This window comes from Bos indicus, chromosome 7, assembly GCF_029378745.1.
Source record: "Bos indicus isolate NIAB-ARS_2022 breed Sahiwal x Tharparkar chromosome 7, NIAB-ARS_B.indTharparkar_mat_pri_1.0, whole genome shotgun sequence".
NCBI lineage: Eukaryota > Metazoa > Chordata > Mammalia > Artiodactyla > Bovidae > Bos > Bos indicus.
This window is the reverse complement of record NC_091766.1, coordinates 44197232-44225205: the sequence shown is the minus strand read 5'-3', so window position 1 is coordinate 44225205 and position 27974 is coordinate 44197232. Positions and strand designations below refer to the sequence as shown.

At 37.1% G+C, this 27974-nt stretch overlaps 1 protein-coding gene across 3 annotated transcripts in view; it reads left to right on the top strand.

Annotated features, from left to right (window-relative positions):
- AFF4 (ALF transcription elongation factor 4) overlaps nucleotides 1–27974 on the top strand; it is an 85072-nt gene that overhangs the window by 24293 nt on the left and 32805 nt on the right. The window contains exons 2-6 of one of the 3 annotated variants that reach the window (XM_019964908.2): nucleotides 4518–4609; nucleotides 5316–5442; nucleotides 8580–9374; nucleotides 10937–10981; nucleotides 15253–15339. In XM_019964908.2, coding sequence (XP_019820467.1) covers nucleotides 5320–5442; nucleotides 8580–9374; nucleotides 10937–10981; nucleotides 15253–15339 — 1050 coding nt within the window. In that variant the 5' untranslated portion in view covers nucleotides 4518–4609; nucleotides 5316–5319. The remainder of the gene's footprint in view (nucleotides 1–4517; nucleotides 4610–5315; nucleotides 5443–8579; nucleotides 9375–10936; nucleotides 10982–15252; nucleotides 15340–27974) is intronic. The other 2 variants (XM_019964907.2, XM_019964909.2) reach the window with 2 other exon arrangements.

The window sequence follows — 27974 nt, the reverse complement described above, 5'->3', positions numbered from 1 at the left end:
GACATGTTTCATATTATGCATGAAAACTGGATATTCAGATTTTCAGTTTTCTTGTGTTTAGCTTATGAGAATGGTGGTGGGCATGTTTTCCTATTAGTTGAGTTAGTTGTATTTCTATATACTCAGCACTTAACAATTCTGCTTCCAGGTTTAAGCTAAAGAAATAATGAGGCTGTCAAACATATGGCATACATTGTGTTGCACCTACTTTTCCTTACATAACAGCATTTATGGAAATTCCCCAGGTTAATTGGAAATTATCTACTTCATTTGCTTTAATAAATCATGGTTTATTTAACCATCTCTTTGTTCTCGGACATTCGATTGTTTTAAATGTTTTACCACTAAAAACAGTGCTGCAGTGAACGTCTTTGTAGCCTATAGCTGTGCTTTTAATTCTGTGGAATACAGTCCCACAAGTGAGGCTACTGGGCTGAAAGGTTTGTTTTTATTCTGGCTGAGTTTGAAATGTCTTCACCATTTTAATAACTGTCATTTTAGAAAAGTACATGGCTCTTAATTGTTATTAAATAAAACATTTTATTATTGAATTGGGCTTTTTAAACTATTAAAATCCCACATGTTTTGGGATTTATTTCTTGCTTCTGGTTTACTGATCAATTTGTTCATTTCTTTACCATGCTATTTTGATAATGGTAATGGATTATAAGTTTTAATCTAGTATGGCAGGTTATTCTTGTTCTCCCCAATACTAAGTATATAATAGACGCTTGTTGCATATTAACTTAATAGCACACTTAATAATACTAAATTTTGGATGTTCATTTACTTTTATTGAACCGAAGCTTGCCCTGTGGATGTTGTCCCCTTCTTACAAGTAATAAGCGCAATTTTTTTCATGACACACAGGAGTTGAGGAGAACTGGAAATCAGAGTGGATTTGGAGGTGCACCTTAGTCATGAGAGAAATACTGTAAGCCCTAGAGGAGAAGTAGTTTGATGGTAGTCCCAAGACTGAAAAATGTTGGAAAGCACCCATCATGCTCTAACATTTTAATCACTCTTAACCTTTCATATTTTATTTTTTTTAAATCTCAAACGTAAGAAAAGTATAATACAGATCTCTATACCCTTCACCTAGATTAACATTTTTACTGTTAACACTTAGTTACTGCTGCTACTCCTACTCTTCCTTCTCCTCTTCCTGACTCTTTCCTTTACCTCTGTCTTTCCCTCCTTCCTTTATCCATCCCTCTCTCTCTTGTCTCTCCCCCCAACCCCACATACGATACTTTCTATAGACATACTATCTATACATACTTGGTGTAGATTCCAACCATTTGAGAGTTGGCAAACATAACATTGGAGAAGGAAATGGCAACCCACTCCAGTCTTCTTGCCTGGAGAATCCCAGGGACGGGGGAGCCTGGTGGGCTTTCGTCTCTGGGGTCGCAGAGTCGGACACGACTGAAGCGACTTAGCAGCAGCAAACATAACATTTCGCCTGTATGTTGTATATGTCCTAAGTAAGAATCAAGGATTTTCTCCTACATAATGAAATAGAATTATCACAGTTGAGGGACTTAACATTGCTATGTTATCTGAAATATCATCCATAAAAACAGAACTACCATATGATCCAGCAAACAAAAGAAAACAAAAACACTTGAGATATATGCACCCTTATGTTAGTTGTGGGATTATTTGCAATAGCCAGGATATGGAAGCAGCCGGAGTTCCATTGGTAGATGAATGGATAAAGAAGATGTGATATATGAATATGTATAATGGAAAATTACTCAGCCATCACAAAGAATGAAATCTTTCCATTTGCAACAATATGGATGGACTTAGAAGATATTATCCTAAAAAGTTAAATAAGTCCGACAAAGACAAATACTACATGATTTCACTTATATGTGAAATCTTTAAAAAAAAAATAAAAAAGAGCAAGCACAATAAAACAGAAACAGAGAACATACATACATTCATACAGAGAACAAACAGATGGTTGCTGGGGGGAGGGGTTGAGGTTGAAGGAAAGAAACAGGTGAGGATGATGAAGAGGTACAAACTCCAGTTAGGAAGTAAATGAATCAAAGGTTTGAAATGTACAGTGTGAGGAATATGGTCAGTAACTATATATTATCTTTGTATGGTGAGATATCTTACTAGATTCATAAATGTATAGAGGTAAAACAGGTTGTATAACAGGAACTAACATAGTGTTGCAGATCAATTACACTTTAGAAACAAACTCAGAAAGGGCAGAGTTAAGATTTGTGGTTACCAGAGATGGGGGATCAGGGTCAGGGGAATTGGATGAAGGCAGTCAAAAGGTACCAACTTCCAGTTATAAGGATAAGTGCTAGGGAGGTGCTGGACAATACAATTTAATAAAATTAACAGTGTTGTATGTTTTACTTAACAGTTGAGAATCAGTCATTGAGTTCTCATCAAAAATGATGTTTTTCTATTTCTTTAATTTTGCATCTGTATAAGATTATGAATGTTCACTAAACTTACTGTGATGATGACTTTATGATACGTATCAAACCATTATGCTGTTAACTTTTCAAGTGCTGTGTATTATATCTCAATAAATTAACTAGAAGAAAAAATTTGTAATTGGTATATCAACTTTAAGTACTGGATAGGTACTTAAACAATTTACCTTAAGTAATTAAAAATTTTAGAAGAAGAACCTTCTTTCTACTTGCTAATTTTCTTTTAGAAATTATTTTATCTAGTAGAATGGTTGTGATACAGCAGTTTGTTATTTTTTACTGAATTCTGTTTCAGTATAGTAGTTGCAAATATAGGAGGAATATAGTTTTGGCTGTACAACAGAGATATACTTCAAATTGAGTCATTTGAATTTCATATTAATTTTAGGTCAGCTCAAGTGGAATTATTGGAATTCTGCTTTGGGGAAAACTTTATTTTAGGCAGAGATACTGATATTGAAAGACACAGAAGGAAAAAAATAGAACCAGTGTATTAGATGTGAAAATAAGTCAAATCAGAAAAAACCTAGAGAATAAGAACTGAAACTGGGATATTAGTTCTTATTAGCAATCATTTAATTTCATCATGAGTTTCTTGGCAGTTTTGTTAAAAGAGGAAATATTCAGTGTGATGACTTTTACTGTTTAAGAAAACAAAGTTTTTTTATTATTGAATTATAGGAGGAATTTTATTGTGGGAATCATCCATTTTTGCAGTAAACTTTCACATGTTTCTTGCATGATTATGTTAGTGCTGTTAATTTTAATACATAAAATTAAATCATAATTTAAATAAGGCATGTCTGTTGTTTTCTGATTGTTCAAGAATTTGGGGGTGGGGACTGCTCTGGGTCTCCATTGTGTTGAGTGGGCTTTCTCTAGTTGTACACAGGCTTCTTGTTGTGGTGGGTGAGCTTCTCTAGTTGGGGCACATGGGCTTAGTTGCCCTGCTGTATGGGATCTTAGTTCCCCAACCAGGGATTGAACCCGCTCCCCTTGCAGTGGAAGGTTAGAGTCTTAACCACCGGATCACTGGAGAAGTCACTGAGCTTTCAAGAATTAAACTTAGGAAATTAGAGGAAATTGGTAGTTAATGCAGATATGGACACAAGTTCATGTGTTGTGGCACTATAGCTCTAGAGGCCTATTTGAAGTTTGATAGTGATACACAGTTATTAGTTGGCACAAGTATGCTAGGGGATAATAAATGTTCTTTCATTTTAATTTCTGAATACCAAAGTGTAGATGTTTTATGGTGTTTATTAAAGAAAGAATCAAATACTTTTTGTGGTTCTGATGGGAGACCAAAGAAAGCACACACTATTCCCATAACCTCAAAATAGTTTATATTCTTTTCTAAGTTTATTAGAAACTTGTACATAAAAGAAGGAACTTGAATATACATTTGGATACCTGGAACACATTTTTAAACACTAAGTTGCTCTATTTGAATGACAGTAAATTGCAAATCAGGAAGTTTTATATTTAAATGTTTATTTGTGCTTATAAAAGTCCTCAAGAATTGGTTTTGCTGTCCATTCTCATTTTACAATTATAGTTTCTACCAGTCTTGATTGACTTTAATTTTCTCATTTAATTTGATTTCTGAATCTTATCATAAGGCTGGAAATACTCCACTGTGTAACCTGGTCTTTCTGTCTGGCCTCCAGCAGAACTTTCAAAGCAAAACAAAGCATAACTAGGACAGATGATTAAATGTCTCCAGGGAAGAGTGTGTTGCAGAGTCCCTGATAATCCCTTGTCCCAGGATTAGACAACAGTTTTCGTTGTTATCTATTAACCAAAAATCCCTCTGATATAAACTATTTTCCTTGGTTTCTTGTTAGTGAAAACAGAGCATACTGTCATGATTATAGAAATGACACCCTCATTTACCCCTTCTCCCAAAAGACTTTTTCTGTAAAATTTCAACTACTGTTACTAACCCAAGTTAATTGTAGATTCTGCTGCTGAAAGCCTCAGTTTTGGCATTTATTGAGGTGTTAATTGAAATATTAATGTATTTAGAGCAGAAATGTCGTTTTTTAGGGAATCTAGAGCAACAGCAAAGCTGAGATCAAACTGCCATAAGGATGGACACCAAGGAAGCTGTGTTTGGGACAAAAAGAAATCAAGATAAGGTAGATGGAAAGTAGAGAAAAGCATTGGACCCTGGGGGGAGGGGGTGGTAGGTAGGAGTGGGTTGTATGCTTCTAATGACAAAGAATAGTTAGATTTCTGAAGAAGAAGCCACAGAAGGCTTATAGGAAATAACTAAGAATTATGGGTTTAAGTACTACTTTCCCTCTGAATACGTAAGTTTTAGCTGACTTTTAGCTAGCAGAAAACTTAAAAAATTGATAAGGCTAAGTGTTTAAATGGGGTGGATCCTAACTAATATCCTGGGCCAGTGTTTCCTGTCTGGATAGTTGTGGGAAGACACTGTCTGTTTTTAGTAGACAACGTGAACATGAGGTTGCTCAGTCGTGTCCGACTCTTTGTGACCCCATGGACTGTAGCCTACCAGGCTCCTCCGCCCATGGGATTTTCCAGGCCAGAACACTGGAGTGGGTTGCCATTTCCTTCTCCAGGAGATCTTCCTGACCCAGGGATTGAACCCAGGTCTCCCGCATTGTAGGCAAATGCTTTACCGTCTGAGCCACCAGGGAAGTCCTCTTATTTAGTAGATAAAAACCATTGCCAAAACCCAACTTCAGTACTAATGCCTGTTATCACTTGAAAGTTAAAAGGGAATATCCGATTGAAGCGTTAAACTGACAAAATGAGTACAGAACATTTAATTTTTCCTTTTTTTGTGTGATGTAAAGGTTGTGTTTCTCTTCATAGCAACATGAACCGTGAAGACCGGAATGTGCTGCGTATGAAAGAACGGGAAAGGCGGAATCAGGAAATTCAGCAGGGCGACGACGCCTTCCCACCTAGCTCTCCTCTCTTTGCTGAGCCATACAAAGTTGTAAGTTGTCCTTTGAATGTTTTTTCCCCTATAATGTAACATATTTTGCTTTTAAAATGTTTAAACTTGAGTTTTTATATTAGAAAGAGTTACTATGTTATGCCCTTTAACATTTTTCGTTTCCTCATAATAGAATGTACTTCTTTGGTATAAATTTTTCATCGCTGTATAACATATGTACAGAAAAGTACACAAAGTAAGTGTTGTAGGTGAAAGAATTTTCATTCACCATATGAGCAACCTCACATAATTAATACCCAAATCAAGAAATGTAACATCACTAGTGCCCTAAAATCCTTACAACCCTTCACCCCACCACCATCCCATCTCTGTCCTCTAACTCCTTAAGTATGGGTTAGCTCAAACATTCCTATCATTATTCCTAACTCTACCACTAGCCCTTGGCAGGCATTTTACCTTTCTGAGCCTTGAACTAAATTAAAATTTTCTTTATCAATACACATCATCTGCTGTTTCCTTGGATGTTTGGATATAACATGAGTCAAAGAGAAATATTTCATAAATTCTTTTGTTTTTCCCTATTTCTTGCCATTTGCTTACTAGTTTATCAAGTTTCAGTATATTTGAATAAAAGTATTTTCATTATCAGTCTGGTTCTTTTTCTGTTATCATATACTAGATTCTCTGATTTCCTTTTTATATGTGTAATACTTAATTAACAATGTCAAATTTAGATTAAAGCATAATGTCAGAGGTGTTCAATAAGTTGAACTAATTGCCTGTTTTAAAAAACCATTGTTATACTTGATTTGCATGTGTGCATGCTCAGTTGCTTCAGTAATGTCCAATTCTTTGTGACGCTATGGACTATAGCCCTCTAGGCTCCTCTGTCCATAGAATTTTCCTGGCAAGAATACTGGGGTGGGTTGCCATGCCTTCCTCCAGGGGATCTTCCAGACCCAGGGATCCAACCCAAACTGAACCTGATGATTTTAAAGTAACTGTAGTGGCCACAAATGTTTCTCTTATATTTGATTTGGCTTTGGATTTCATTGGAAGTAAGCTTTCCTGATGGCTTGCTGCTGCTGCTGCTAAGTCACTTCAGTCATGTCCAACTCTGTGCGACCCCATAGATGGCAGCCCACCAGGCTCCCCCATGCCCAGGATTCTCCAGGCAAGAACACTGGAGTGGGGTGCCATCTCCTTCTCCAGTGCATGAAAGTGAAAAGTGAAAGTGAAGTCCCTCAGTCGTGCTTGACTGCTCGACTCTCAGCAACCCCATGGACTGCAGCCTACCAGGCTCCTCCGTCCATGGGATTTTCCAGGCAAGAGTACTGGACTGGGTTGCCATTGCCTTCTCCTTCCTGATGGCTTAGTGGTAAAGAACCTGCCTGCAGTGCAGCAGATGCAGGTTTGATCCCTGGGTCAGGAAGATCCCCTGGAGAAGGGAATGGCTACCCACTCCAGGAAAATTCCATGGACAGAGGAGTTTGACGGTCTACAGTCCATGGAGTTACAAAGAGTTGGACACAATTGAGTGACTAACACATTCATACTTTCTAACACTTTCATTGGAAGTATTACTATAATTTAAAGGCTTATATTGTGTGGAATAGCTATAATAGTATGTATTACAGCACCAGTGATCATTGTTGGCTTCATAGTATGATGTTGAAAGTGTGTTAGATTTTTTTCTCATGAAACACAAATTAACAGCATATCCTGGGTTTACTCTTACAACATTTGGTGTTTGTAGAAACCGTTTGTGAGATCTATAAGTAGCCATTTATTCAGAGCTTTTTAAGATTTGTCCAATGAAGGGCAGTTAGACTGACATCATTTATAACACAATACTTTGGAATTAAAGACATTTTGAAAAGAACTGGAGTTTGGTCCAGAATCTTTGACTCATGCTGCTACTGCTAAGTCGCTTCAGTTGTGTCCGACTCTGTGTGACCTCATAGACGGCAGCCCACCAGGCTCCCCCGTCCCTGGGATTCTCCAGGCAAGAACACTGGAGTGGGTCTCCATTTCCTTCTCCAGTGCATGAAAGTGTAAAGGGAAAGTGAAGTTGCTCAGTCGTGTCCTACTCTTCGTGACCCCATGGACTGCAGCCTACCAGGCTCCTCTGTCCATGGGATTTTCCAGGCAAGAGTACTGGAGTGGGGTGCCATTGCCTTCTCCCTCTTTGACTCATACTACCATTTTATTTTGTAGTATGGTGTGTAGTATGTAAATATCCAATGAATAGGGTTTGATTTCTGACCTTGATATTGTCAATAAATTGCTATACATTTACCTCTTAGACTGATTTTCATATAATCTAAAGTCCTTACTGATTCATACCAACCTCAGAATAAATACTGGTGGTTCCGGGTCTTCTGTTTGTTTTTCAGTCTTGATTTCCTTTTTATGTAATCAGTCAACTTTTTTCTTTCATATATATGAATATAAAAGAGTCCTAAAGCTTGTAGACATCTTGGATCTTATTATTCAAAAATAATTTTTGAAACTCAAGAGTATACACTTTTGACTTCAAAAGTTGGAGGACTTGATGGTCACGATTAATAGCCAAAATTTAAAAATTTATCACTGGATTTTCCATGCTTAATTTGTTGTTGACTTTTATTAACTTGATGTGTTCCAGTAACAGAAGGAATTATTAATTAAAAAAAGATAATTAAGTATATATAGCTTGTTTCATTCACCTTTTTACTTCTGCTTCTAACTGTAACATTGAATGTAAGGAATATGTTGTTTTCCTTGACTGCCAAAAGTATGAGTATTGGCTAATCTGCTGATATGGAACTTAATTACATAAAGGCATAATTACTTTTCCTGCTCTTCAAAATATTTTTACTACTGTTCCAGTATATTTATTAGTGAAATTTGGATTTTTAAAAGATCTCCTATAGTCTATTGTATATATATTTCTCAGTGTCCTCTAGAATATTATTGTTTTAACATGAAGGTTTTTCACTTACAGTGAATTTTCTTTTTCATCATAAAAAAATATGTATTTGGAGTTTGCTTTGAGATCTTAACCTTAACATATGAGATGAGACCTCCTTTTAGAAAAGTCCCTTTCCATTTAAAGTTTGTGAAGTTAGTTTGGAAGCATCTTTTATTTCTAGTTATGCTAATTTTATAGTTTTATTTTATTTTATTTTTTTTAGACTAGCAAAGAAGATAAGCTGTCAAGTCGTATTCAGAGTATGCTTGGAAACTACGATGAAATGAAGGATTTCATAGGAGACAGATCTATACCAAAGCTTGTTGCAATTCCCAAGCCTACAGTACCGCCGACAGCAGATGAAAAATCTAACCCAAATTTCTTTGAACAGAGACATGGGAGCTCTCATCAGAGTAGCAAATGGACTCCAGTAGGACCTGCACCCAGCACTTCTCAGTCTCAGAAAAGGTCCTCGGGCTTACAGAGTGGACACAGTAGCCAGCGGGCCAGTGCAGGTGCCAGTGGTGGCACTAATAGTAGTGGCCAGAGACATGACCGTGACTCATACAGCAGTGGTGGGAGCAGTAGCCGAAAAAAAGGCCAGCATGGATCAGAACACTCCAAATCACGCTCTTCCAGCCCTGGAAAACCCCAGGCTGTTTCTTCATTAAGCTCCAGTCATTCCAGGTCTCATGGGAATGATCACCATAGCAAAGAACATCAGCGTTCCAAATCACCTCGGGACCCTGATGCAAACTGGGATTCTCCTTCCCGTGTACCTTTTTCAAGTGGGCAGCACTCAAATCAGTCTTTCCCACCTTCATTGATGTCAAAGTCCAGCTCAATGCTACAGAAACCCACTGCCTATGTGCGGCCCATGGATGGACAGGAGTCCATGGAACCAAAGCTGTCCTCTGAACACTACAGCAGCCAGTCTCATGGCAACAGCATGACTGAACTGAAGCCCAGCAGTAAAGCACATCTCACCAAGCTGAAAATACCTTCCCAACCATTGGATGTAAGTCACACATGTAGAGCTTTTTAATATTGTAACTATATGAAGCAATTCACCCTAAAATTATGATTGAACTTGAAGTCTTTGTCTTAACAGTAAGGAATGTAAAAGTTTAAGGAAAAACTTGTGATTGACTCCCAAGTGAATCCATAGAGCTCTTAGACACTTCTCTTGAGCAGTAGAAAAAAGGTCATTCATTGTTTTCAAATATTAAAATGACAAGTCAGTTTTAGAACTATGCCATTCTCCCAAATCATCCCACCCTCTCCCTCTCCCTCTCCCACAGAGTCCAAAAGACTGTTCTATACATCTGTGTCTCTTTTGTTCTCTCACATACAGGGTTATCATTACCGTCTTTCTAAATTCCATATACATATGCATTAGTATACTGTATTGGTGCCTCCAATTAAAATAAATAAATTAAAAAAATGTTTTTTTAAGTTATAGAACTAAAACATGATCTCTCAATACCTTAGGTTTCCTCATTTTGATTTTATGGGATAATACATTTTGTTTCTTTTGTTTTAAAAAAATTACTTCTCATTACAATACTCATCAATAAGATGTGGCCATGGTTCATTGTGGTAAATGTTGAGACTTTTTGGTTGCATGGAGATGGTAATGTTTATGATTTGGATGCCATGATCCTTTTCTCTGGGTACACTTAAAGGTTTGCGGCGACTGCTCCAGGGATAGCAGTGGGTTGAAATTTAAGGTATTTAGAACTATGTACCAAAACATTCTGTTCAGAATAATGAGCATTCTTTGTGAAATAGCTGAAATTTTATCCTTTAATCTAGTCTTTGCAATAAAATTTTTAAACCATATCAGTAGCTGAAAATTACAGCTTATAGCTTAAAACAGTGGAGGAAGGGATGGGGGATAGGTAAAATGATGTTTTGAGGACATTTAAAAATCTTTCTTGTGGCCTTGGGAAATGCATTGTTCCTGGCATTTGTCATCTAATTACTCCTCTCAAGAGAAGAGTAAAGTGGTGATTTGTTCTTTCTTTACACATTATAATGTGATCCTTAGAGCTAGACTTCACCATAACTCAATTGTTGTTTGTGCTTCAGAATAAACTTAACTTTCATGATTTAAGAAATATTATATAAAATGTCCATTGTGTTCCAGACAGCTAATCTTTCAATAATACTGGTTTTACTCTGTTTGTTAGTTTATGTGAAATGATGATCTCAGTATCATAGTATATTTTGTATATAAATCGACTTAAATTTTGACATCTTGTTCAGCTGAAAAAACTACATTTTAAAAGTTGATTTCTAATCCAAGTATAAGCAAGATAAGATTTCTTGGAAAACTTTCTTTTTAATTTCCAATTATCTACAGTTTAGTGATTAAAATTTTTTAGTGCTTGAAATTATGTAGTTAAGGAAATTAGTCCAAAGATTCTAATTAGTGTTCTGGCTTTGAGTAGTGGGATACCAAATATATCTTTAATGTTAGTTTTATTTCTAATAATGTTAAATCTATACAACAAATGATAAAAACCTAATAAGAAATGACTTTAGACCTAATATGTGTTTCTTTTCCTCTTTTTTTAGGCATCTGCTTCTGGGGATGTGAGTTGTGTGGATGAAATTCTTAAAGTAAGTTTTTGGTTTTTTTTTTAAAATAGTTTTTCTCTTTAATTATGATGCTCTGCTACCCTCTTCTCCTCCTCCTCCCTGTATGTCACAAAGTATCTGAAGCTGCAGCAGACTGATTACATGTATAACCTGATTGTGTCCATCAAAAATAACTGACTCTTTTCTGTTTATATTCATACTTAAGTTCTGAACTACTTGGTTTGTTTACTCTTTGCCCTCAAAAAGCTGGGGGTTTTGTTTGTAAGTAAAAACAAATTCTGGTCTTAACAGTTTGCTTTGAAAAGAGGAAGAAGCCAAATATAACTATACCTTCTTAGGTTTATCAGTTAATAATTTGAAATGCTTAAAAATCTCAGTAGTTATCAAACCATTGTGTTGAAAATAGCTTGCTTTGTAGTTCATCTGTATATACTGGTCAGATATACGTAAAAAGTCTTCTCTGAATACTATACATTTTGAGTGTTTAATGGAATATGTTTAAACTTGACACATGACTAAAGAGTACATTCTTCTGTTGGGAAAAGAAAATGTTGTCTGTTAGAAAAAGAACCTGTTTTTGCCTCAATAGACAAAAACCATCAGTCACATATTAATTGTACTTTTTGTGTACACCTGAATTTTTGTGTCTGTACTTGTATTTCACTGTATGTATTTTTAAAAATTTTTATTTATTTTTGACAGCGCTGGGTCTTTGTTGCTTTGCACAGGCTTTCTGTAGTTGTGGCGAGTGGACGCTACTCTCTGGTTTGGTGCATGGGCTTCTCTTGTTGCAGAGCACAGGTTCTAGGGCGCGTGGGCTTCAGTAGTTGCAGCTCTAGAGTGTAGGCTCAGTAGTTGGGCTTAGTTGCTGCGAGGTATCTGGGACCTTCTCAGATCAGAATTAAACCTATGTCCCCTGCATTTTGGCAGGCAGACTCTTATCCACTGCACCACCAGGGAAGTCCCCTTCACTGTGTATATTTTTGAAAGACTGCTTGCATTGGTTGCTGCCACTTATTTTTCTCCTTCTTTTCTTTTGTTGTTTTTCAGCCACTAAGTTGTGTTCGACTCTTTGAGACCCCATGGACTGCAGCACACCAGGCTTCCCTGTCCTTCCTTTAGCCTACTAAAATCTCTTTTACCTCCGCCGTTCTCCTGAACTTGTTTCTCCAAGGTCATTACCTCCCATGCCATTAGAGGCTTCATTTGAGTTCTCTACTGTTGCTGCTGTTTTAAAGAATTTTTATTTTTTCCTTCTGGAAACACCATTTTTTTCTTCCTTGACTGTTACGTTGTTTTTATTTTCTACACACCTTTTCTTGTCTGGCATTCTCAACATTCCAAAGTTGCCCTTTGGGAAAGCTTGTGTCCTCTCTTATCTCTTAAACTTGAGTTCATTTTTTAAGCCAGTGCTCCTCTCTTCTTTTTCTTTGATGAAAATTTCCTCCATCCTTTGGACTTCAGCTGTTAAGACAGCTATTCAGTCTTTCTCTCCTGTCTTGGCCTCCTTTGGGTTTTGGGTTTTGTCTCTTGATTGCTTCTTAGGTGGGTCTCTGTTTGGGTTTCTCCCTGCCTCTTCAGATATGTCTGAAGCCATATTTATCAGACTTAACTTCTATTAGTAGTATCATTGTTCTTCCTGGCTAATTGTAGAATCCCAATTATCTTTCACTTTTTTCTCTCATGTTTTCTTTAACCACAAAACTACATGCAAGACTTTGAAAATTTCTTGAAAATGTTTGTTCCTTTGTTTCCATTTCTGCCACTTTGAGCTTTAGTAATTGTAATATACAGTCCTCACTCTGACTTTCTGTCTGGAGTCTCCCTGCTCATCTGTCTTCTGTATTGCTGTCATATTCTTTGCTTTAATCCTTTGTCTTCATAATTTCCTTCTAAGAAGTTTTCAGGCTCTCTAAGGCCCCTAAAAAGAATAGGGTGCAAATTTAACATTTTAAATGTTAGTCTGTGTACAGGCCAGTTTCAGCCTCTCGCACTACAGATTGACCACTTTTCCCAAACTGATTTCCCTAAGCCATAGCCTTTCGTATTCTTTCATCTCTGTAAACTTTCATGGAATGTGTTTCTCCTTCCTCTTCAGTTATATACAGATTCTGTTTTTTTCTTAGAATCCCACTGAAATCCTCTTCCCCCCGAATCAGGTCATCAGACCACAATGATGACTCACTGCTTTCATTTTTCAGTTGCCATGTACATAAAAAGTCTAAGGGAGCATATATCTTTACTCTTAAATCCTCAGAAATGTATGGCACGTTAATACCTGAAAGAAATCTTAAGATTTTCTTGTATTTAATTATTTCTGTGATACTACCGACCATTTATTATATTGAGTGAAAGTCGCTCAGTCATGTCCGACTCTTTGCGACCCCATGGACTATATAGTCCATGGAATTCTCCAGGCCAGAATACTGGAGTGGGTAGCCTTTCCCTTCTCCAGGGGGTCTTCCCAACCCAGGGATCAAACCCAGGTCTCCCGCACTGCAGGCAGATTCTTTACCAGCTGAGCCACGAGGGAAGCCATTTATTATATATTTTATGTATATATATATGACTTGGCACATGGCCTTGGGTGTAATAGATGCTCAGTCATTTGACAGTAGGGAGTTAAATAGATTTTTTATTGAGGGGATTTTGGTGTTTAAGGTGTAAAATGCCAACAATGAAAGCCTGGGGCATGTAAGTTTCTGTTTCTTTTCCCTCCCTATGTGCAGCATAGAAGGAAGCGCAGGTTCACATTGCCTTTGTGTTTTCTTCATAATTGTAGTCATATTTTTTCTGGGAACCTCATCATAAACTTAAACGAAATAAAAAGGGTTTTTTAGTCTAAAAGTAATATATTTATTGTAAGAAATGATTTATTAATTCAGAACTTACTGTGGACCTACTGTGTGTCAAGCACCAGGGATATTGTGGTGATAATAGTGTTAGTGTTGCACCCTTTGAGCTGGCATTTTCAAGCACAATGTAGGAAATAATCAACTATATACAATTACTTCAGAAAGTGAAATACTATTAAAAACATAAAGCATTGTAAGAGGATAAAGAGCAAGCTGAGTGCAGGTGACTATTTCAAGAGATTCAAGTGGTAGAAGCTGTATCAAGTGTTCTTTTCTCTTCTTCCTTCAGTCGTTCTGTTGTCCAAAGGTTAACTATCTCTGAGAGATTTTTCCATAAATAAACATTTATGAGGACATACACTGATTTGTATTTGGCATTTAACAGTGGTCATTTCAGAAGGTAACTTTCTCATTTTTCTGTTTGCTTGGTGTTCCATTGTATGAGTGTCTGGTAATTTAATTAATCCTGTGTTGTTGATGTTTAGGTTGTTTTCATTTTTTTGGAGTGAATCCCTTAAACATGTATCTTTACATAACTGTGTGGGTATAGCTATAGGATAAATTCCTAAAGGTCATACCACCTTTAATTCATTGTATTTTCTCAATCTACTTGATGGCTGGCTTTGAACTACATGCCAGAGATAAAATACTTCTTCCTTATTCTGGGTCTGATACCTCTCTGTTTCCTGCATCTCTAACATATACATTGTGATTGTATCCAAACTTCCGCTTGGACATATTTGGCATATGATTAGACAGAAGGCATTGAATGAAATCAGACATGTTGTCTTACTTGTGTGTCTTCCTCTATGTGTGCATTTGATACCTTTCTTCTGATTTTCTCCACTTGACCAAAATTTCGGATCAGTGAATGGACTCTGTAGAGAGACTACCCAGGATCAAATTCTGTGTCCTTTACTAACTAAGCATATGACTTTGAGTAAATAGCTTTATCTCTGTGCTTCAGTTTTATCCTACATAGAGTCAGGATAATAATGGTATCTACCTCATAATGTCATTATGACGACTAGCTGAGTAACAGAGGTAAAATAGCACAGTATCTGGCCCATTAAAGGTACACAGTAAAAGCTGGCTTCTTTTCTTATTGTTATCCCCCTTTCCCACTCCCATAGTAAGCTCTTCCTTAATAGCATTTTACTATGTGCCCTGTATTTGGTTACAGGCTGATTTCTATAACTATTCACAGGCCTTATCACCTTAACTCTAACCTCTTTGAAGTCAGAGTGTAAACTGTCTTCCTGTTACCTACCCCATAGTGCCTTGCGCACATTGTGCTTAATTAATATTATTAATTAAATATGTACACCTTCGGAGGAGCAGTCACAAAACCAGCATTTATAATACAGATCTGGTTTTTAGCTGTGTAATTTTTATCCTTGACCTGCTTGAAAACAAACTGTAATAATTACATTTCAGGAGATGACGCATTCATGGCCTCCCCCTCTAACGGCTATTCATACACCATGCAAAACAGAACCTTCCAAATTTCCTTTTCCAACTAAGGTAAGTAAATAAAATGTGTCTTTATACTGTAAGAAAACTCTAAATGGCTTGACTAAAATCATGTGAATTCAGAATTATCTTGCCATTCCCATTTTAGTGGGAGATAGATAACAAATAAGTGAATGAATAGGTAACTTCAGATAGTGGTAATTACTATGAAGAAAATAAAACTAGACCTTAGAATTGAGATTGACTTACATTGAGAGAAACTTGGAAAATCTTTGAAGGCAACTTGTGATAGAGACCTAGAGGTCATCACTGTTTATTGTGAACTATTGTGATATTCTTGGCCTCACAGATGGTGAGGGTTTCCAGAGGATGCAACAACCGTACTTACAGTCTGTGGTAATGGTTCTTCAGACAATAATTCCAGGCTCATCTAAAATCAACAGATTTGTTTTTTTAAACATTAATTTATACTTATGACAGTAATGTAAGAAGGACCCCTAATAATAGCCTTCTCCATATTCTGCCTCCTCCATCTTACCAGAGCTACTTCATGCATACGTTTACAAGTCTTTTCAAATGCATTTATATGTACATATAATGGAATCATTACATATAAACATTTTCTCATTTAATTTCTGTATAGATATATTATTCTGTATTTTTAATCAGTCAGCAATAGATCTTAGATACTTTCTCATGTTATTATATATAATATATTACATATAGAGGTATTCAGTTCTTTTAATTGCATCCATTTTATATCTTAATTTAAATTTATTTAGCCATTTCCCTTTGATATTTATCTTGTTGCCAAGTTTTCATTTCTATAAACATTGCTATAGTGGATAACTTTTATTCATGCCTTCTTGTGTGCATATGAGTTTCTTTTGTGTAAAAAGCAAGAAATAAGATTGTTGAATATTGAGAGTATATAGTTAGTATATACTCTCAAATTCCCTCTGTGGTAATTGTGCTAGTCAATACCTGCACTTGTATTTCCTTTTATTCCTTACATGCACACTGCTATTTATTATTTTAATCACCAATCTTTTGAGTAGGAAATAGTATTCTATTTCCTAGATTGCTGGGGAGGTTCATCATCTTTACAGATTTGTCATCCATTTAATGTCTATGTGGATTAATTGGCCTATTTCTTCTGCCCTTGGGGCTATACCTTTTGCCTAATGAGTTTTAAGAAAATTTCTGTTTTTGTTTCATGTTGTTTTGTTTGAATTCTAGATTTGAATAATTTGTTCCACATACTGCAAATGTTTCTCCCACTTAGTGCCCATTTAAGTTTTATGGTCTAAAAGATTTTGTTTGATGAATAAATTTATCTTTCTCTTGTATAAAGCTTTTACTCTTTAATGTCTTGTTAAAGAAGGTTTTTCCATCTCCAGGATCATAACTTCTCATTTTTCTTTTAATGTGATTGTAGTTTTATTTCCTTTGTTTATATTTAGCTCCATTTATTTTTGTGAGTGATACGAGGTAGAGAGAAAACTCTCTGCATGTATGTGTGTCATACCACTCTTTTACTTTTTAAGTCAGCTATGTTTACACATAAAAAATGCACATATAATATACAGCCTGAGTTTTGATAGACATATGCACCTTTATAAGCACCATGTTAATTAAGAATTAGAACATTTCCTTCAACCCACAAAGTTCCCTCAAGTTCCTTTCCAGTCCACCTCACCCCACCACTGGCCCCGCACAATTGCTATCTGTTCTATGTCACTATAGGTAAGTTTTGCTTTCTCTTGAATTTCATATAAATGTAATCCATACAATGTATATATATTTTTGGCATATATATTTGCATTCTTCTGCTCAGTATATACTTTTGGAATTCTTCCATGTTCTTGAATGTATCAGTAATGTTTTTCTTTATATTCATAGTTTATTTTTATTTCCATTGTATAAAAATACCAAAATTTATTTATTCATTCACCTGTTGATAAACATTGAGTTGTTTCTAGATTTGACCTATTAAGAATTGAGTATTTATAAACATTGACTAACAATTCTTTGTGTGAACTTGTATTGTCTTTTCTTACGGGTATACTGAGTCATACAGAAAAAAGTAGAATTTCTGGATTGTGTATCAAGTGCGTGCTAAATTGGTTGTACCACACTCCTACCTTATCCACTCCCATTTCCTGGTCGTGTATAATAGTTTCATTTGTTTTCAGTTCAGTTCAGTCGCTCAGTCATGTCTGACTCTTTGCAACCCCATGGACTGCAGCACACCAGGCTTCCCTGTCCATCCCCAACTCCCAGAGCTTACTGAAACTCATGTCCATTGAGTCAGTGATGCCATCCAACCATCTCATCCTCTGTCATCCCCTTCTCCTCCCACCTTCAATCTTTCCCATCATCAGAGTCTTTTCTAGTGAGTCAGTTCTTTGTATCAGGTAGCCAAAGTGTTGGGAGTTTCAGCTTCAGCATCAGTCCTTCCAATGAGTATTCAGGACTGATTTCATTTGTTTAACATCTTACATTTGGTATTGTCATTCTTTTTAGTTTCTACCATTTTATTGGGCATTAGCAGTATCTCATTTGGAGAAGGAAATGGCAACCCACTCCAGTGTTCTTGCCTGGAGAATCCCAGGATCGGGGGAGCCTGGTGGGCTGCCGTCTATGGGGTCACACAGAGTCGGACACGACTGAAGTGACTTAGCAGCAGCAGTATCTCATACTGGTTTTAATTTGTATTTCCCTGATGTCTAATGACACTGAACCTCTTTATGAGCTTATTGGCCATTCTTCTTTTTGAAATATTAGTTCAGATTTTTCACCTTTGCCTTGGGGGGGCGGGGGTGTAGTGATGCCAGAGTTGATAGGTTTCTTTTTTCTTTTTTTCTAATAATGTCTTTGGTCTGATATCAGGATAGTGCTGTCCTTCTTAAAAGGAGCAAGGAAATGTTCCCTTCATCTTTATTTTCTGAAATAGTTTGTGAAATATTAACATTAATTCTTCCTTGTGTGTTTAATATAACTCAACAGTGAAGCTAACTGTACCCCTAGTATTCTCGACTGGAAGATTTAAAATTACAAATTAAATTTATTATTTCTTTATTAAATATAAGGCTATTCAAATTTTCTATTTCTTATGTCAGTTTTGGTAATTTTTTTCTTTTCAGTCAGATTTATTGGCCCAGTGTCATTAATAAGCTATACTTATTCTATAATGTCTGTAAGATCTATAGTAAAGTTCTCTTTCCCCTGCTACTGATTATTTGTAGTTTCTCTTTTTGTTTTCCTTGATCTGTCTAGCTAGTCATTTATCAGTTATATTGTCGGTTCCAAGAACCATCCTTTAGCTGTTTCAGTTTTCTATTTCTTTGATTTTTGCTTTTATTGTGATTATTTTCTTCTTTCTGCCTATTTTGGGTTTTATTTGCTTTTCTTCTGATTTATGAATTTGGAAGCTTAGATCATAGATTGTAAACATTTCTTGTTTTAAGTGTTTAAAACTATCAGTTTCCCTCTAAGCCCTTTTTTAAAATGTATCTCACAAATTGTGATATATTGTGTTTTTATTATCATTCAGTGCAAAATATTTCCCTAATTTCTTCTGTGACTTCTTCTTAGAGCCATGGGTTATTTAGAAGCATGTAGTTTTATTTTCAAGTATCTGAGGATTTTCCAGGGGGGAAATGGCAACCTACTCTGGTATTCTTGCCTAGGAAATTTCATGGACAGAGGAGTCTGATGGGCTACAGTTCAAAGTGATTCAGTTTTATATACATTCATCTTCATATTCTTTTCCATATGGTTTATCATGTGATATTGAATATAGTTCCCTATGCTATACAGTAGGACCTTGTTGTTTATCCATTCTGTTTATAATAGTTTGTATCTGCTAATCCCAAACTCCCAGTCCATCCCTCTCCTGCTCCCTCCCCCTTGGCAACCACAATGCTGTTCTTTATGTCTGTGATTTGGTTCCTGTTTCACAGATAAGTTCATTTGTGTCATGCTTTAGCATTTACATGTAAGTGATATCATATAGTATTTGACAGAGTATTCTTTTTTAAATTTTTATTCATTTGACTGCATCTGGTCTTAGTTGTGGCACATGGGACCTTTGTTTCAACATGCAGTGCTTGGACTCTCTTAATTGTGGTGGGAGTGGGGGGCTAGTAGTTGCAGCACATGGGCTCAGTTGGCTTAGTTGCCATGCAGCATGAGGGATCTTAGTTCCCTGACCAGGGATCGAACCCATGTCCACTGCTTTGCAAGGGGGATTCTGAACCTCTGGACCACCAGGGAAATTTTGAGAATGTATTCTTTATTGGTGACATTTTTAGTTACAAAGATGAGGGCAAGAGAAGGTTGCAGTGGGCTAAAAAGGTATTAAAGGCAGTGATTATATAAACGGAGATTTTATTTTGTGTAGAAGGGAGCAGAGAAATGTGGTGGTGCCAAAAAAAGGTATGATGATATTGCCTGGGGAGTACTTTTTATAAGATGAGGGCATTTTATCATATTTATATGCTGATGAAAGTGATTTTGTTAAAAATAGGAAAAGCAAGCGATAAGTGGGAAAGAAAGAAGGTAATTTTAGGAAATCTTCACAAGAGGAATTGAAATTTGTGCCCAAGAGAAGGCAGTGGCACCCGACTCCAGTACTCTTGCCTGGAAAATCCCATGGACGGAGGAGCCTGGTAGGCTGCAGTCCATGGGGTCACAAAGAGTCGGACATGACTGAGCGACTTCGCTTTCACTTTTCACTTTCATGCATTGGAGAAGGAAATAGCAACCCACTCCAGTGTTCTTGCCTGGAGAATCCCAGGGACGGGGGAGCCTGGTGGCTGCCGTCTATGGGGTCACACAGAGTCGGACACGACTGCAGTGACTTAGCATAACATAGCATAGCATAGAGAATATTTGCCTTGGAGCGCAATTAGAACTTCCCAGCTGGCTCAGAAGGGAAAAAATCCACCTGCAATTCAGGAGGTCCCTGAGTCAGGACGATGCCCTGGAGGACAGCATGGCGACCAACTCCAGTATTGTTGCCTGGAACATCCCATGGACAGAGGAGCCTGGTGGGCTATATAGTGTCCATATGGTCACAAAGAGTTGGACACAACTGAAGTGCCTGAGCATGCACACACAGAGCACAATTATGTCATTCTTTTTCACAGGAGGGAAAGCAGAGTGAATGAGTGTGCTTAGGGATAAGTTGGTAGATTTTCCAGTAATAGTTTGAAGTGAACTAAAGCTTTTGACTACCTTTACTCATATTCAACTGTATGTTTTGAACAATCCCTGGCAGTGTTCTTGGTGCTGTAGATATACCACTGAGCCATTTAGATGGTACCAATAGAATAATTTCTGGCACATAATAGCTATTCGGTAAATGTTTATTGACTGAATTTAGATATATTAATATATACTCAGGTAACTCTGTTTACCTGAGTAAACAATGAAAACAATGGGAACGGTGAGAGACTTTATTTTCTTGGGTTCCAAAATCACTGCAGATGGTGACTACAGCCATGAAATTGAAAGACGCTTGCTCCTTGGAAGAAAAGCTATGACCAACCTAGACAGCATATTAAAAAGCAGAGACATTATTTTACCAACAAAGGCCCACCTAGTCAAAGCTGTGGTTTTCCAGTAGTCATGTATGGGTCAAAGAGTTGGGCCATAAAGAAAGCTGAGCACTGAAGAACTGATGCTTTTCAACTGTGGTATTGGAGAAGACTCTTGAGATTCCCATGGACTGTAGGGATATCCAACCAGTCCATCCTAAAGGAAATCAGTCTTGAATATTCATTGGAAAGACTGATGCTGAAGCACCAGTACTTCAGCCACCTCATGAAAAAAACAGACTCATTAGAAAAGACCCTGATATGGGAAGGATTGAAGCCAGGGGGAGAAGGGGATGACAGAGGATGAGATGGTTGGATGGCATCACCGACTTGATGGACAGTTTGATCAAGCTTCAGGTGTTGGTGATGGACAGGGAAACCTGGCCTGCTACACAGTCCATGGGGTCACAAAGAGTTGGACACGACCAAACTGAACTGAACTGTGTTTAGATTTTTTATTTTTCTGAAACAGCTCAGTTAGCTACTTACTCATTGTTGCTTTGGCTAGGTTGCTTTTATAGGGTTTTGCTTTTTTTTTGGCCCCACCACGGGACATGCTGGATCTTAAGTTCCCTGAACAGGAATCAAACCCTCACATTTTATGATCACATTTTATGTTTGGTATGTGAGGTATCCAAAGAGAAGTTTAGGTCTTTTCAATATGGAAAAGTTGATAGTTATTCTTGTTCATTTGTTCTTCCTAGCTGTGGCATATTACAGTTTTAAGTGTGCTTTGTTAAGATTATATGGATTGTGTTAACTGATTTTAATTCAGCTAATCTTCACCAATGCACAAATGGCTTAAAAGACATATCTGCAGTGAAACTATCAAAAGAAAATAACACACAAATCCTTTTCTGACCAAACAAGTAAATGGCAAAGTTGAGATTGTCCTTCTCCATATATGAGCTCTTTATCTGCCACTGCATAGTAGAAACAAAGATGCCATAAGCAGAAAAAATAAGAAAAAATCCAGATTATCAGCAGTAATTTGACATGCATTTTTATCATTTATCTTGCTTTTGGTGTATATAGCATATACCTTGAGATAGTAACTGATAAAATGATGAAAGCATCATAATTTGTTAGTGACATTTTGAATTATGTGGTATTCAGTACAACCCTTTGGAGAAGGCGATGGCACCCCACTCCAGTACTCTTGCCTGGAAAATCCCATGGATGGAGGAGCCTGGTAGGCTGCAGTCCATGGGGTCACGAAGAGTAGGACACAACTGAGTGACTTCACTTTCACTTTTCACTTTCATGCATTGGAGAAGGAAATGGCAACCCACTCCAGTGTTCTTGCCTGGAGAATCCCAGGGACGGGGGAGCCTGGTGGGCTGCCGTCTATGGGGTCGCACAGAGTCGGACATGACTGAAGCGACTTAATAGCAGCAGCAGCAGTACAACCTTTAACATAAGTCTAATAAAATTTTATTAAAAACTTCTTCTGTTGTTTCTCCCAGTGTTGTCCCTTTGTTTAAAAACTTGGTCTTTTTATTGCAAAGAAAATGACTGAAATCCAGTACAAAGAGAGCACAGAGAAAACAGACTAAAACGCATTCCTTTGTCAGGAAACACTATTGAAACAGATTTAGAAAGCAAAACTAAAGATTTAAGAATCAAGTATTAGAATAAATCATGCAGTGTACAAAGTTAGCTCTATATAGATGAATGAAAGTGTAGGTGCTTCTAGTACTAGTATCAATTTAAGATATTGTTTGCCTCTCTTTTCAGTTAGGTGTGTGTGTGTTAGTCCCTTAGTGGTGTCTGACTCTTTGAGACCCCATGGATTGTAGCCCGCAGGCTCCTCTGTCCATGGAATTCTGCAGGCAAGAATACTGTAGTGAGTTGCCGTTTCCTCCTCCAGGGAATCTTCCCGACCCAGGGATCAAACCTGGGTCTTCTGCATTGCAAGCATATTCTTTACCATCTGAGCTACCAGGCTCCTGGTAACTTCAGTTATAAAATACTTGAAAAGCTATTTTTGTGTGTGTACCACTCAAAGAAAGATATAACAGAGAAAAGTTAAGTCTTAACGTATAGATAATTTCTCCTCCCCCTTCCTTCATGGAGAACCGATGTGGCACTCCCAAATACTTTTTTTATTAACCCAGAAGGTCACTGATTATTTGTTTAATGACAGTAAGAGTTGGTGCACTTAAAAGTGATTTAGATACATCCCTGGTGGCTCAGACGGTAAAGCATCTACCTGCAATGACCCAGGTTTAGTCCCTAGGTCAGGAAGATCCCCTGAAGAAGGAAATGGCAACCCACTCCAGTACTCTTGCCTAGAAAATTTCGTGGATGGAGGAGTCTGGTGGGCTACAGTCCATGGGGTTGCAAAGAGTCGGACACAACTGAATGACTTCACTTTCACTTTCCCTTCCTTTCTGTCCCTCCCTCCCTCTTCTCCTTCCCTCCATCCTTCCTTTTTCCCTTTCCCCTCCCTCTCTTTCACATGTAAGTCCCAAATAGATCAGATCTTTTCATAGCATATTTAAAATGATAATAATAAATTAAACCCCCAAAAAATAAAATAAAATAATAAATTAAACCCTCTTCTTAGAATAAAAGTGATGTCCTAACAATGAATGAAAAAGTAACTGCCTCAAGTTAGGAAGGCAGTGTTTTAAAAATAATGTCATCACTATGTATTTCCATTGTTATTTATTTATGGCTGCTCTAGGTCTTTGTTGCTGCACACAGACTTTCTCTAGTTGTGGTGCATGGATTTCTCATTATATTGCTGTGGCTTCTCTTTTTGCGGAGCACAGACTCTAGGGTATAGGGGCTTACGTTGCATGTGAAATCTTCCTGGACGAAGGATCAAACCTGGGCCACCTGCATTGGCAGGTGGATTCTTAACCACTGAACCACCAGGGAAATCCTGTATTTTTTATTGTTGTTAAAAACTGTGATGATTGTCATATGTGCAAGCTTTAAAGACTTGGAAACGGAATTTTCTAACTTCAGTGAGTTTTGAACCCATTTCCTAAAAATACTAAACCATAACCTTTTATTTTCTTGAGAAATTGTTTTGTGTCAGTGACCATTGGAAATTTATTAGCTAAATTTCAACAGAAACTTTTGCATATTAATCTGCAAGATTGAAATTTTGGTATCATGATTTAGTCAGTATAGCATCTCTTCCATTTGTCTAGCTGTATCTTTGTGATACCCAGTGGAACAATTATCAAACCAGTTTTAGTGTCAGACTGTACTTTTGTGTGTATGTAAGGAAAGCATTGTTGCCATTGATAAATACAATTTTAAAATTAACTCTATTATTTTATCCGAGCCCTTTAAATTTTTAATATTTTGGTCTTGCATAATATATACTAGTTAATAATGCAAATGGCAACCCATTTCAATATTCTTGCCTAGAAAATTCCATGGACAGAGAAGCTTGATGGGCCACAAAAGTCAGGAGCAACTGAGCACACACATATTTGGGAGATACAAATGCAAAAATGTCTTAGTGGTGGGGAGTACGTGATCAAAAAAGCTTGGAGACCAGTATCTTTAAGCTGTGGTCATCTCATATTTGCACCACTGAAGTTATCTCCTGACAAAAATATCTACTTCCACTCTAGATTTCTCAAAGCTGTTCTCTACTTAATAGCCAAAGTAATCATCACAGTATGCAGATGTACTTGGATAATTCTTCAGCGTAGTAAACTGCACACACACACACACACACACACACACAAATCTTTAATATGGTTATAAAAATCAGCTATGTGATTTAGCCTCTCTGGTCCTGAGTTTAATTTCTTAACCCTCTTCCTTCTATACCTTTTCCTCTCATGGGCTGCCTAGAAGTTCTTTATACTAGCTATGCTCTTATTTTTTCTTGCCTTTACACATGCTTTTCTGTCTACCCTGAACACTTATGTTTCTCATTCTTTCCCAGTCTACTTCCTACATATCCTTCAAATTTCCTCCTGAGCAGTACCTACTCAGGAAAGCCTTTGCTCATTTTCTTGGTCAGGGGTGTATGTGTGTATGTGTATCTGTATGTTTGTTTCTCATGTACACATGCATGCACACACACATAATAATAATATAATTGTTATTTTTATATTACTTTATAATACTGTGCAAGCATTTGCCCTTTGTTGTACTTAACACAGTTGCTATTTTATCTTGATTTGCATGAGTAGTTGCAAAAATACTCATTAAGTTCCATGAAGACAAAGGCCATGTCAGTTTTTGCTTATTGTGTTTTTCCAGTACTTAGATATGTGAGTGAATGTGTATCAAGGAGTTTGGGTTTCAGCTTTAGGAAAAAGGAAGAGCCATTGTACACTCTGTGAAAAATAAGGGAGTATTAATGATATATACTAAGACTTGGACTTTAGAAAGGTCAACTAGAGGCTGCAGGAAGATCCATTAGATGACCATTGTAAATGAAGAAAGGTGAGAACCTACGTCTTTGCAGTACAGATGTAGAGGAGAGGGGGTTGCATATAAGTAGATGGTCTAGACAGAATCCAGTCATATTTGCTTATTTATTTTATAGGTTTTGTGTTTTTTTAGGCCACCTGTGTGGCATATAAGATCTTAATTCCCCGAACAGGGACGAAACTCATGTCCCCTGCATTGGAAACATGGAGTCTTAACCACTGAACCACCAGGGACGTCCCTCCAGTTGCTTTTGGTCACTTAGCTGACTGACTATTGTCAGAGGTGAGAAAAATGAATCAAGGGACTACTTAAAAGCTTAGGTTATTAAACTGTTAGACCATTTACCAGGTAAATGAGTATAAGACAATTAGTCATTCAAGGCTGGGTAGAGAATTCTTTTCATGTAAAAAAATAAATGTTTTGTTTGTCTGTGCTGGGTCATAGTTGAGACATGCAGGATCTAGTTCCCTGACCAGGGATTGAATCCAGACCCCCTATATTGGGGGCGCAGAGTCCTAGCCACTGGACCACCAGGGAAATCCTTCTTTTCATTTTTAATAAGATTCACAGGAATGACCTCTTGGTCACTGATGTATTTAAAGACTTTTTTAGAATAGCTTTGTTGAAATAGAATTCACATATCATGCAAATCACCCATTCAGAGTATACAGTTAAATGGTTTTGAGCATGTTTATAGATATGTGCGGCCATTATAGCAGTGAATTTTAAAACATTTTGGGAAATCTGTGGTGATCCAATGCTTAGGACCCTGCATTTTCACTGACAAGGGCCCGAATTCAATCCCAGGTCTGGGAACTAAGATCCCACAAACCATGTGGCATGGCCAAAAAGAACTTTTTTTTAACGTTTAGAACATTTTTATCACCTCAAAAGGAACCTCCCTACCATTTAGCTATCAACCTTTTTCCTTCTGTTCCCCTCCCAGTCCTACCCAACCAATATGTCCTCTGTATTGATTTCCCCTTTCTGGACATTTCATGTAAATGAAATCATATCATATATTGCATATCTCTTGCAACTGGATTCTTTCTCTTTGCATAATATTCAAGGTTCTTCCACATTGTAGCATGTATCAGTTCCTTCATTCTTTTTTATGGTCAAATAATAATCCATTGTTTAGAGATATATCATTTTGTTTCTACATTCATCACCTGATGGAGGGCTTCCCTAGTGATGCAGGAGATGCAAGAGGTGCAAGTTTGATCCCTGGGGCAGGAAGATCCCCTGGAGAAGGAAATGGCAACCCATTCCAGTATTCTTGCCTGAAGAATCCCAGGGACAGAGGAGCCTGGTGGGCTGCAGTCTACAGAGTCACAAAGAGTCGGACATGACTGAGTGTCTAACACAACAACAGCTGATGGAAATTTGGGTTGTTTTGGGCTTTTGGCTACTATGACTAATACTTCTGTAAACCTTTGGGCACAATTTTTTGTGTGGACATGTTTTCATTTCGCTCGGTTATACCTGGGGCAGAATTGCTGGATCATGTTGTAACTCTAATGTTTAATTATCTGAGGAACTGCCAGAATGCTTTCCAAAACAGCTAGATGTACCATTTAGTATTTCCCATTAGGCTTTCAGTTTCTTCACATTCTTATCAGTACTACGGTTATCTATCTTTTTGATTCTAGTCATCTTAGTGGGTATGAAATGATATCTCATTGTCAATTTGATTTGTATTTCCTCCCAATAACAAATGAAGTCAAACATCTTTTCATATGCTTTCTGGCCACATTTCTTGGGAAAATGTATAGTCAGATCCTTTACCCAGTTTTTTCATTGGGTTACTTGACTTTCAGCATTGAGTTATAACAGCTTTTTATATATTGTAGATACCAGTCTCTTATCAGATATATGATTTGCAAATATTTTCTCCCCAGTTTGTATGTTGTCTTTTCGCTTTCTTGATGGTATCCTTTGAAGCACAAAAGTTCTTAATTTTTATGAAATCCACTTTATCTATTTCTTTCATGTCGTGTGCTTTTGGTGTCATATATAAGAATCCTTTGCCAAATCCAAGGTTATTAAGATTTGGCACTGCATTTTCTTCTAAGAGTTTGTAGTTTTATCTCTTAGATTTAGCTCTTCGATCTATTCCAGGTTGTCTGTGGTAAGGAGCCGACTTCATTCTGTATGACTCTTCACTTGTCCTAGCATCTTTTGTTGAAGAGTATTCTCTCTGTGTTGGATGGTCTTCACACCCTTGTTGAAAATCAGTTGACAGTTGATGTAGGTTTAAAGTATTTTTAAACAGCAAAACTATATTTTAGCTTTGATACTGTTTGGATTTCTCTTTCACAGATAATTCTGTCATTCTTAGAAGATTATACTTTTAAGTAAGCTTTTGAAGAGAATAGGGATGTTTGTGTGATCTTAGTGTACTGCAATGTGTACCACAGACTTAACCTAGAAAAATGTACAACTTGCACTTGTGAAATAGCTGTTCTCGTCTTGAAAGTTGAGTTTGAAAAGTTTCTTTCCTGGACATTTTGGCTTTCTTTTTACTGATGCTTGCTGAGTGCCAGACACAGTGCTAGTATAGGGCTTACAAAGAAGTATGTAAAATGAGTATGGCAAATCTCTTCCTCAGGTTGCTAATTATAAGATATTGAGAGCAGGGAGGGGGAGTAAAATGACATGGGAATAACTGTG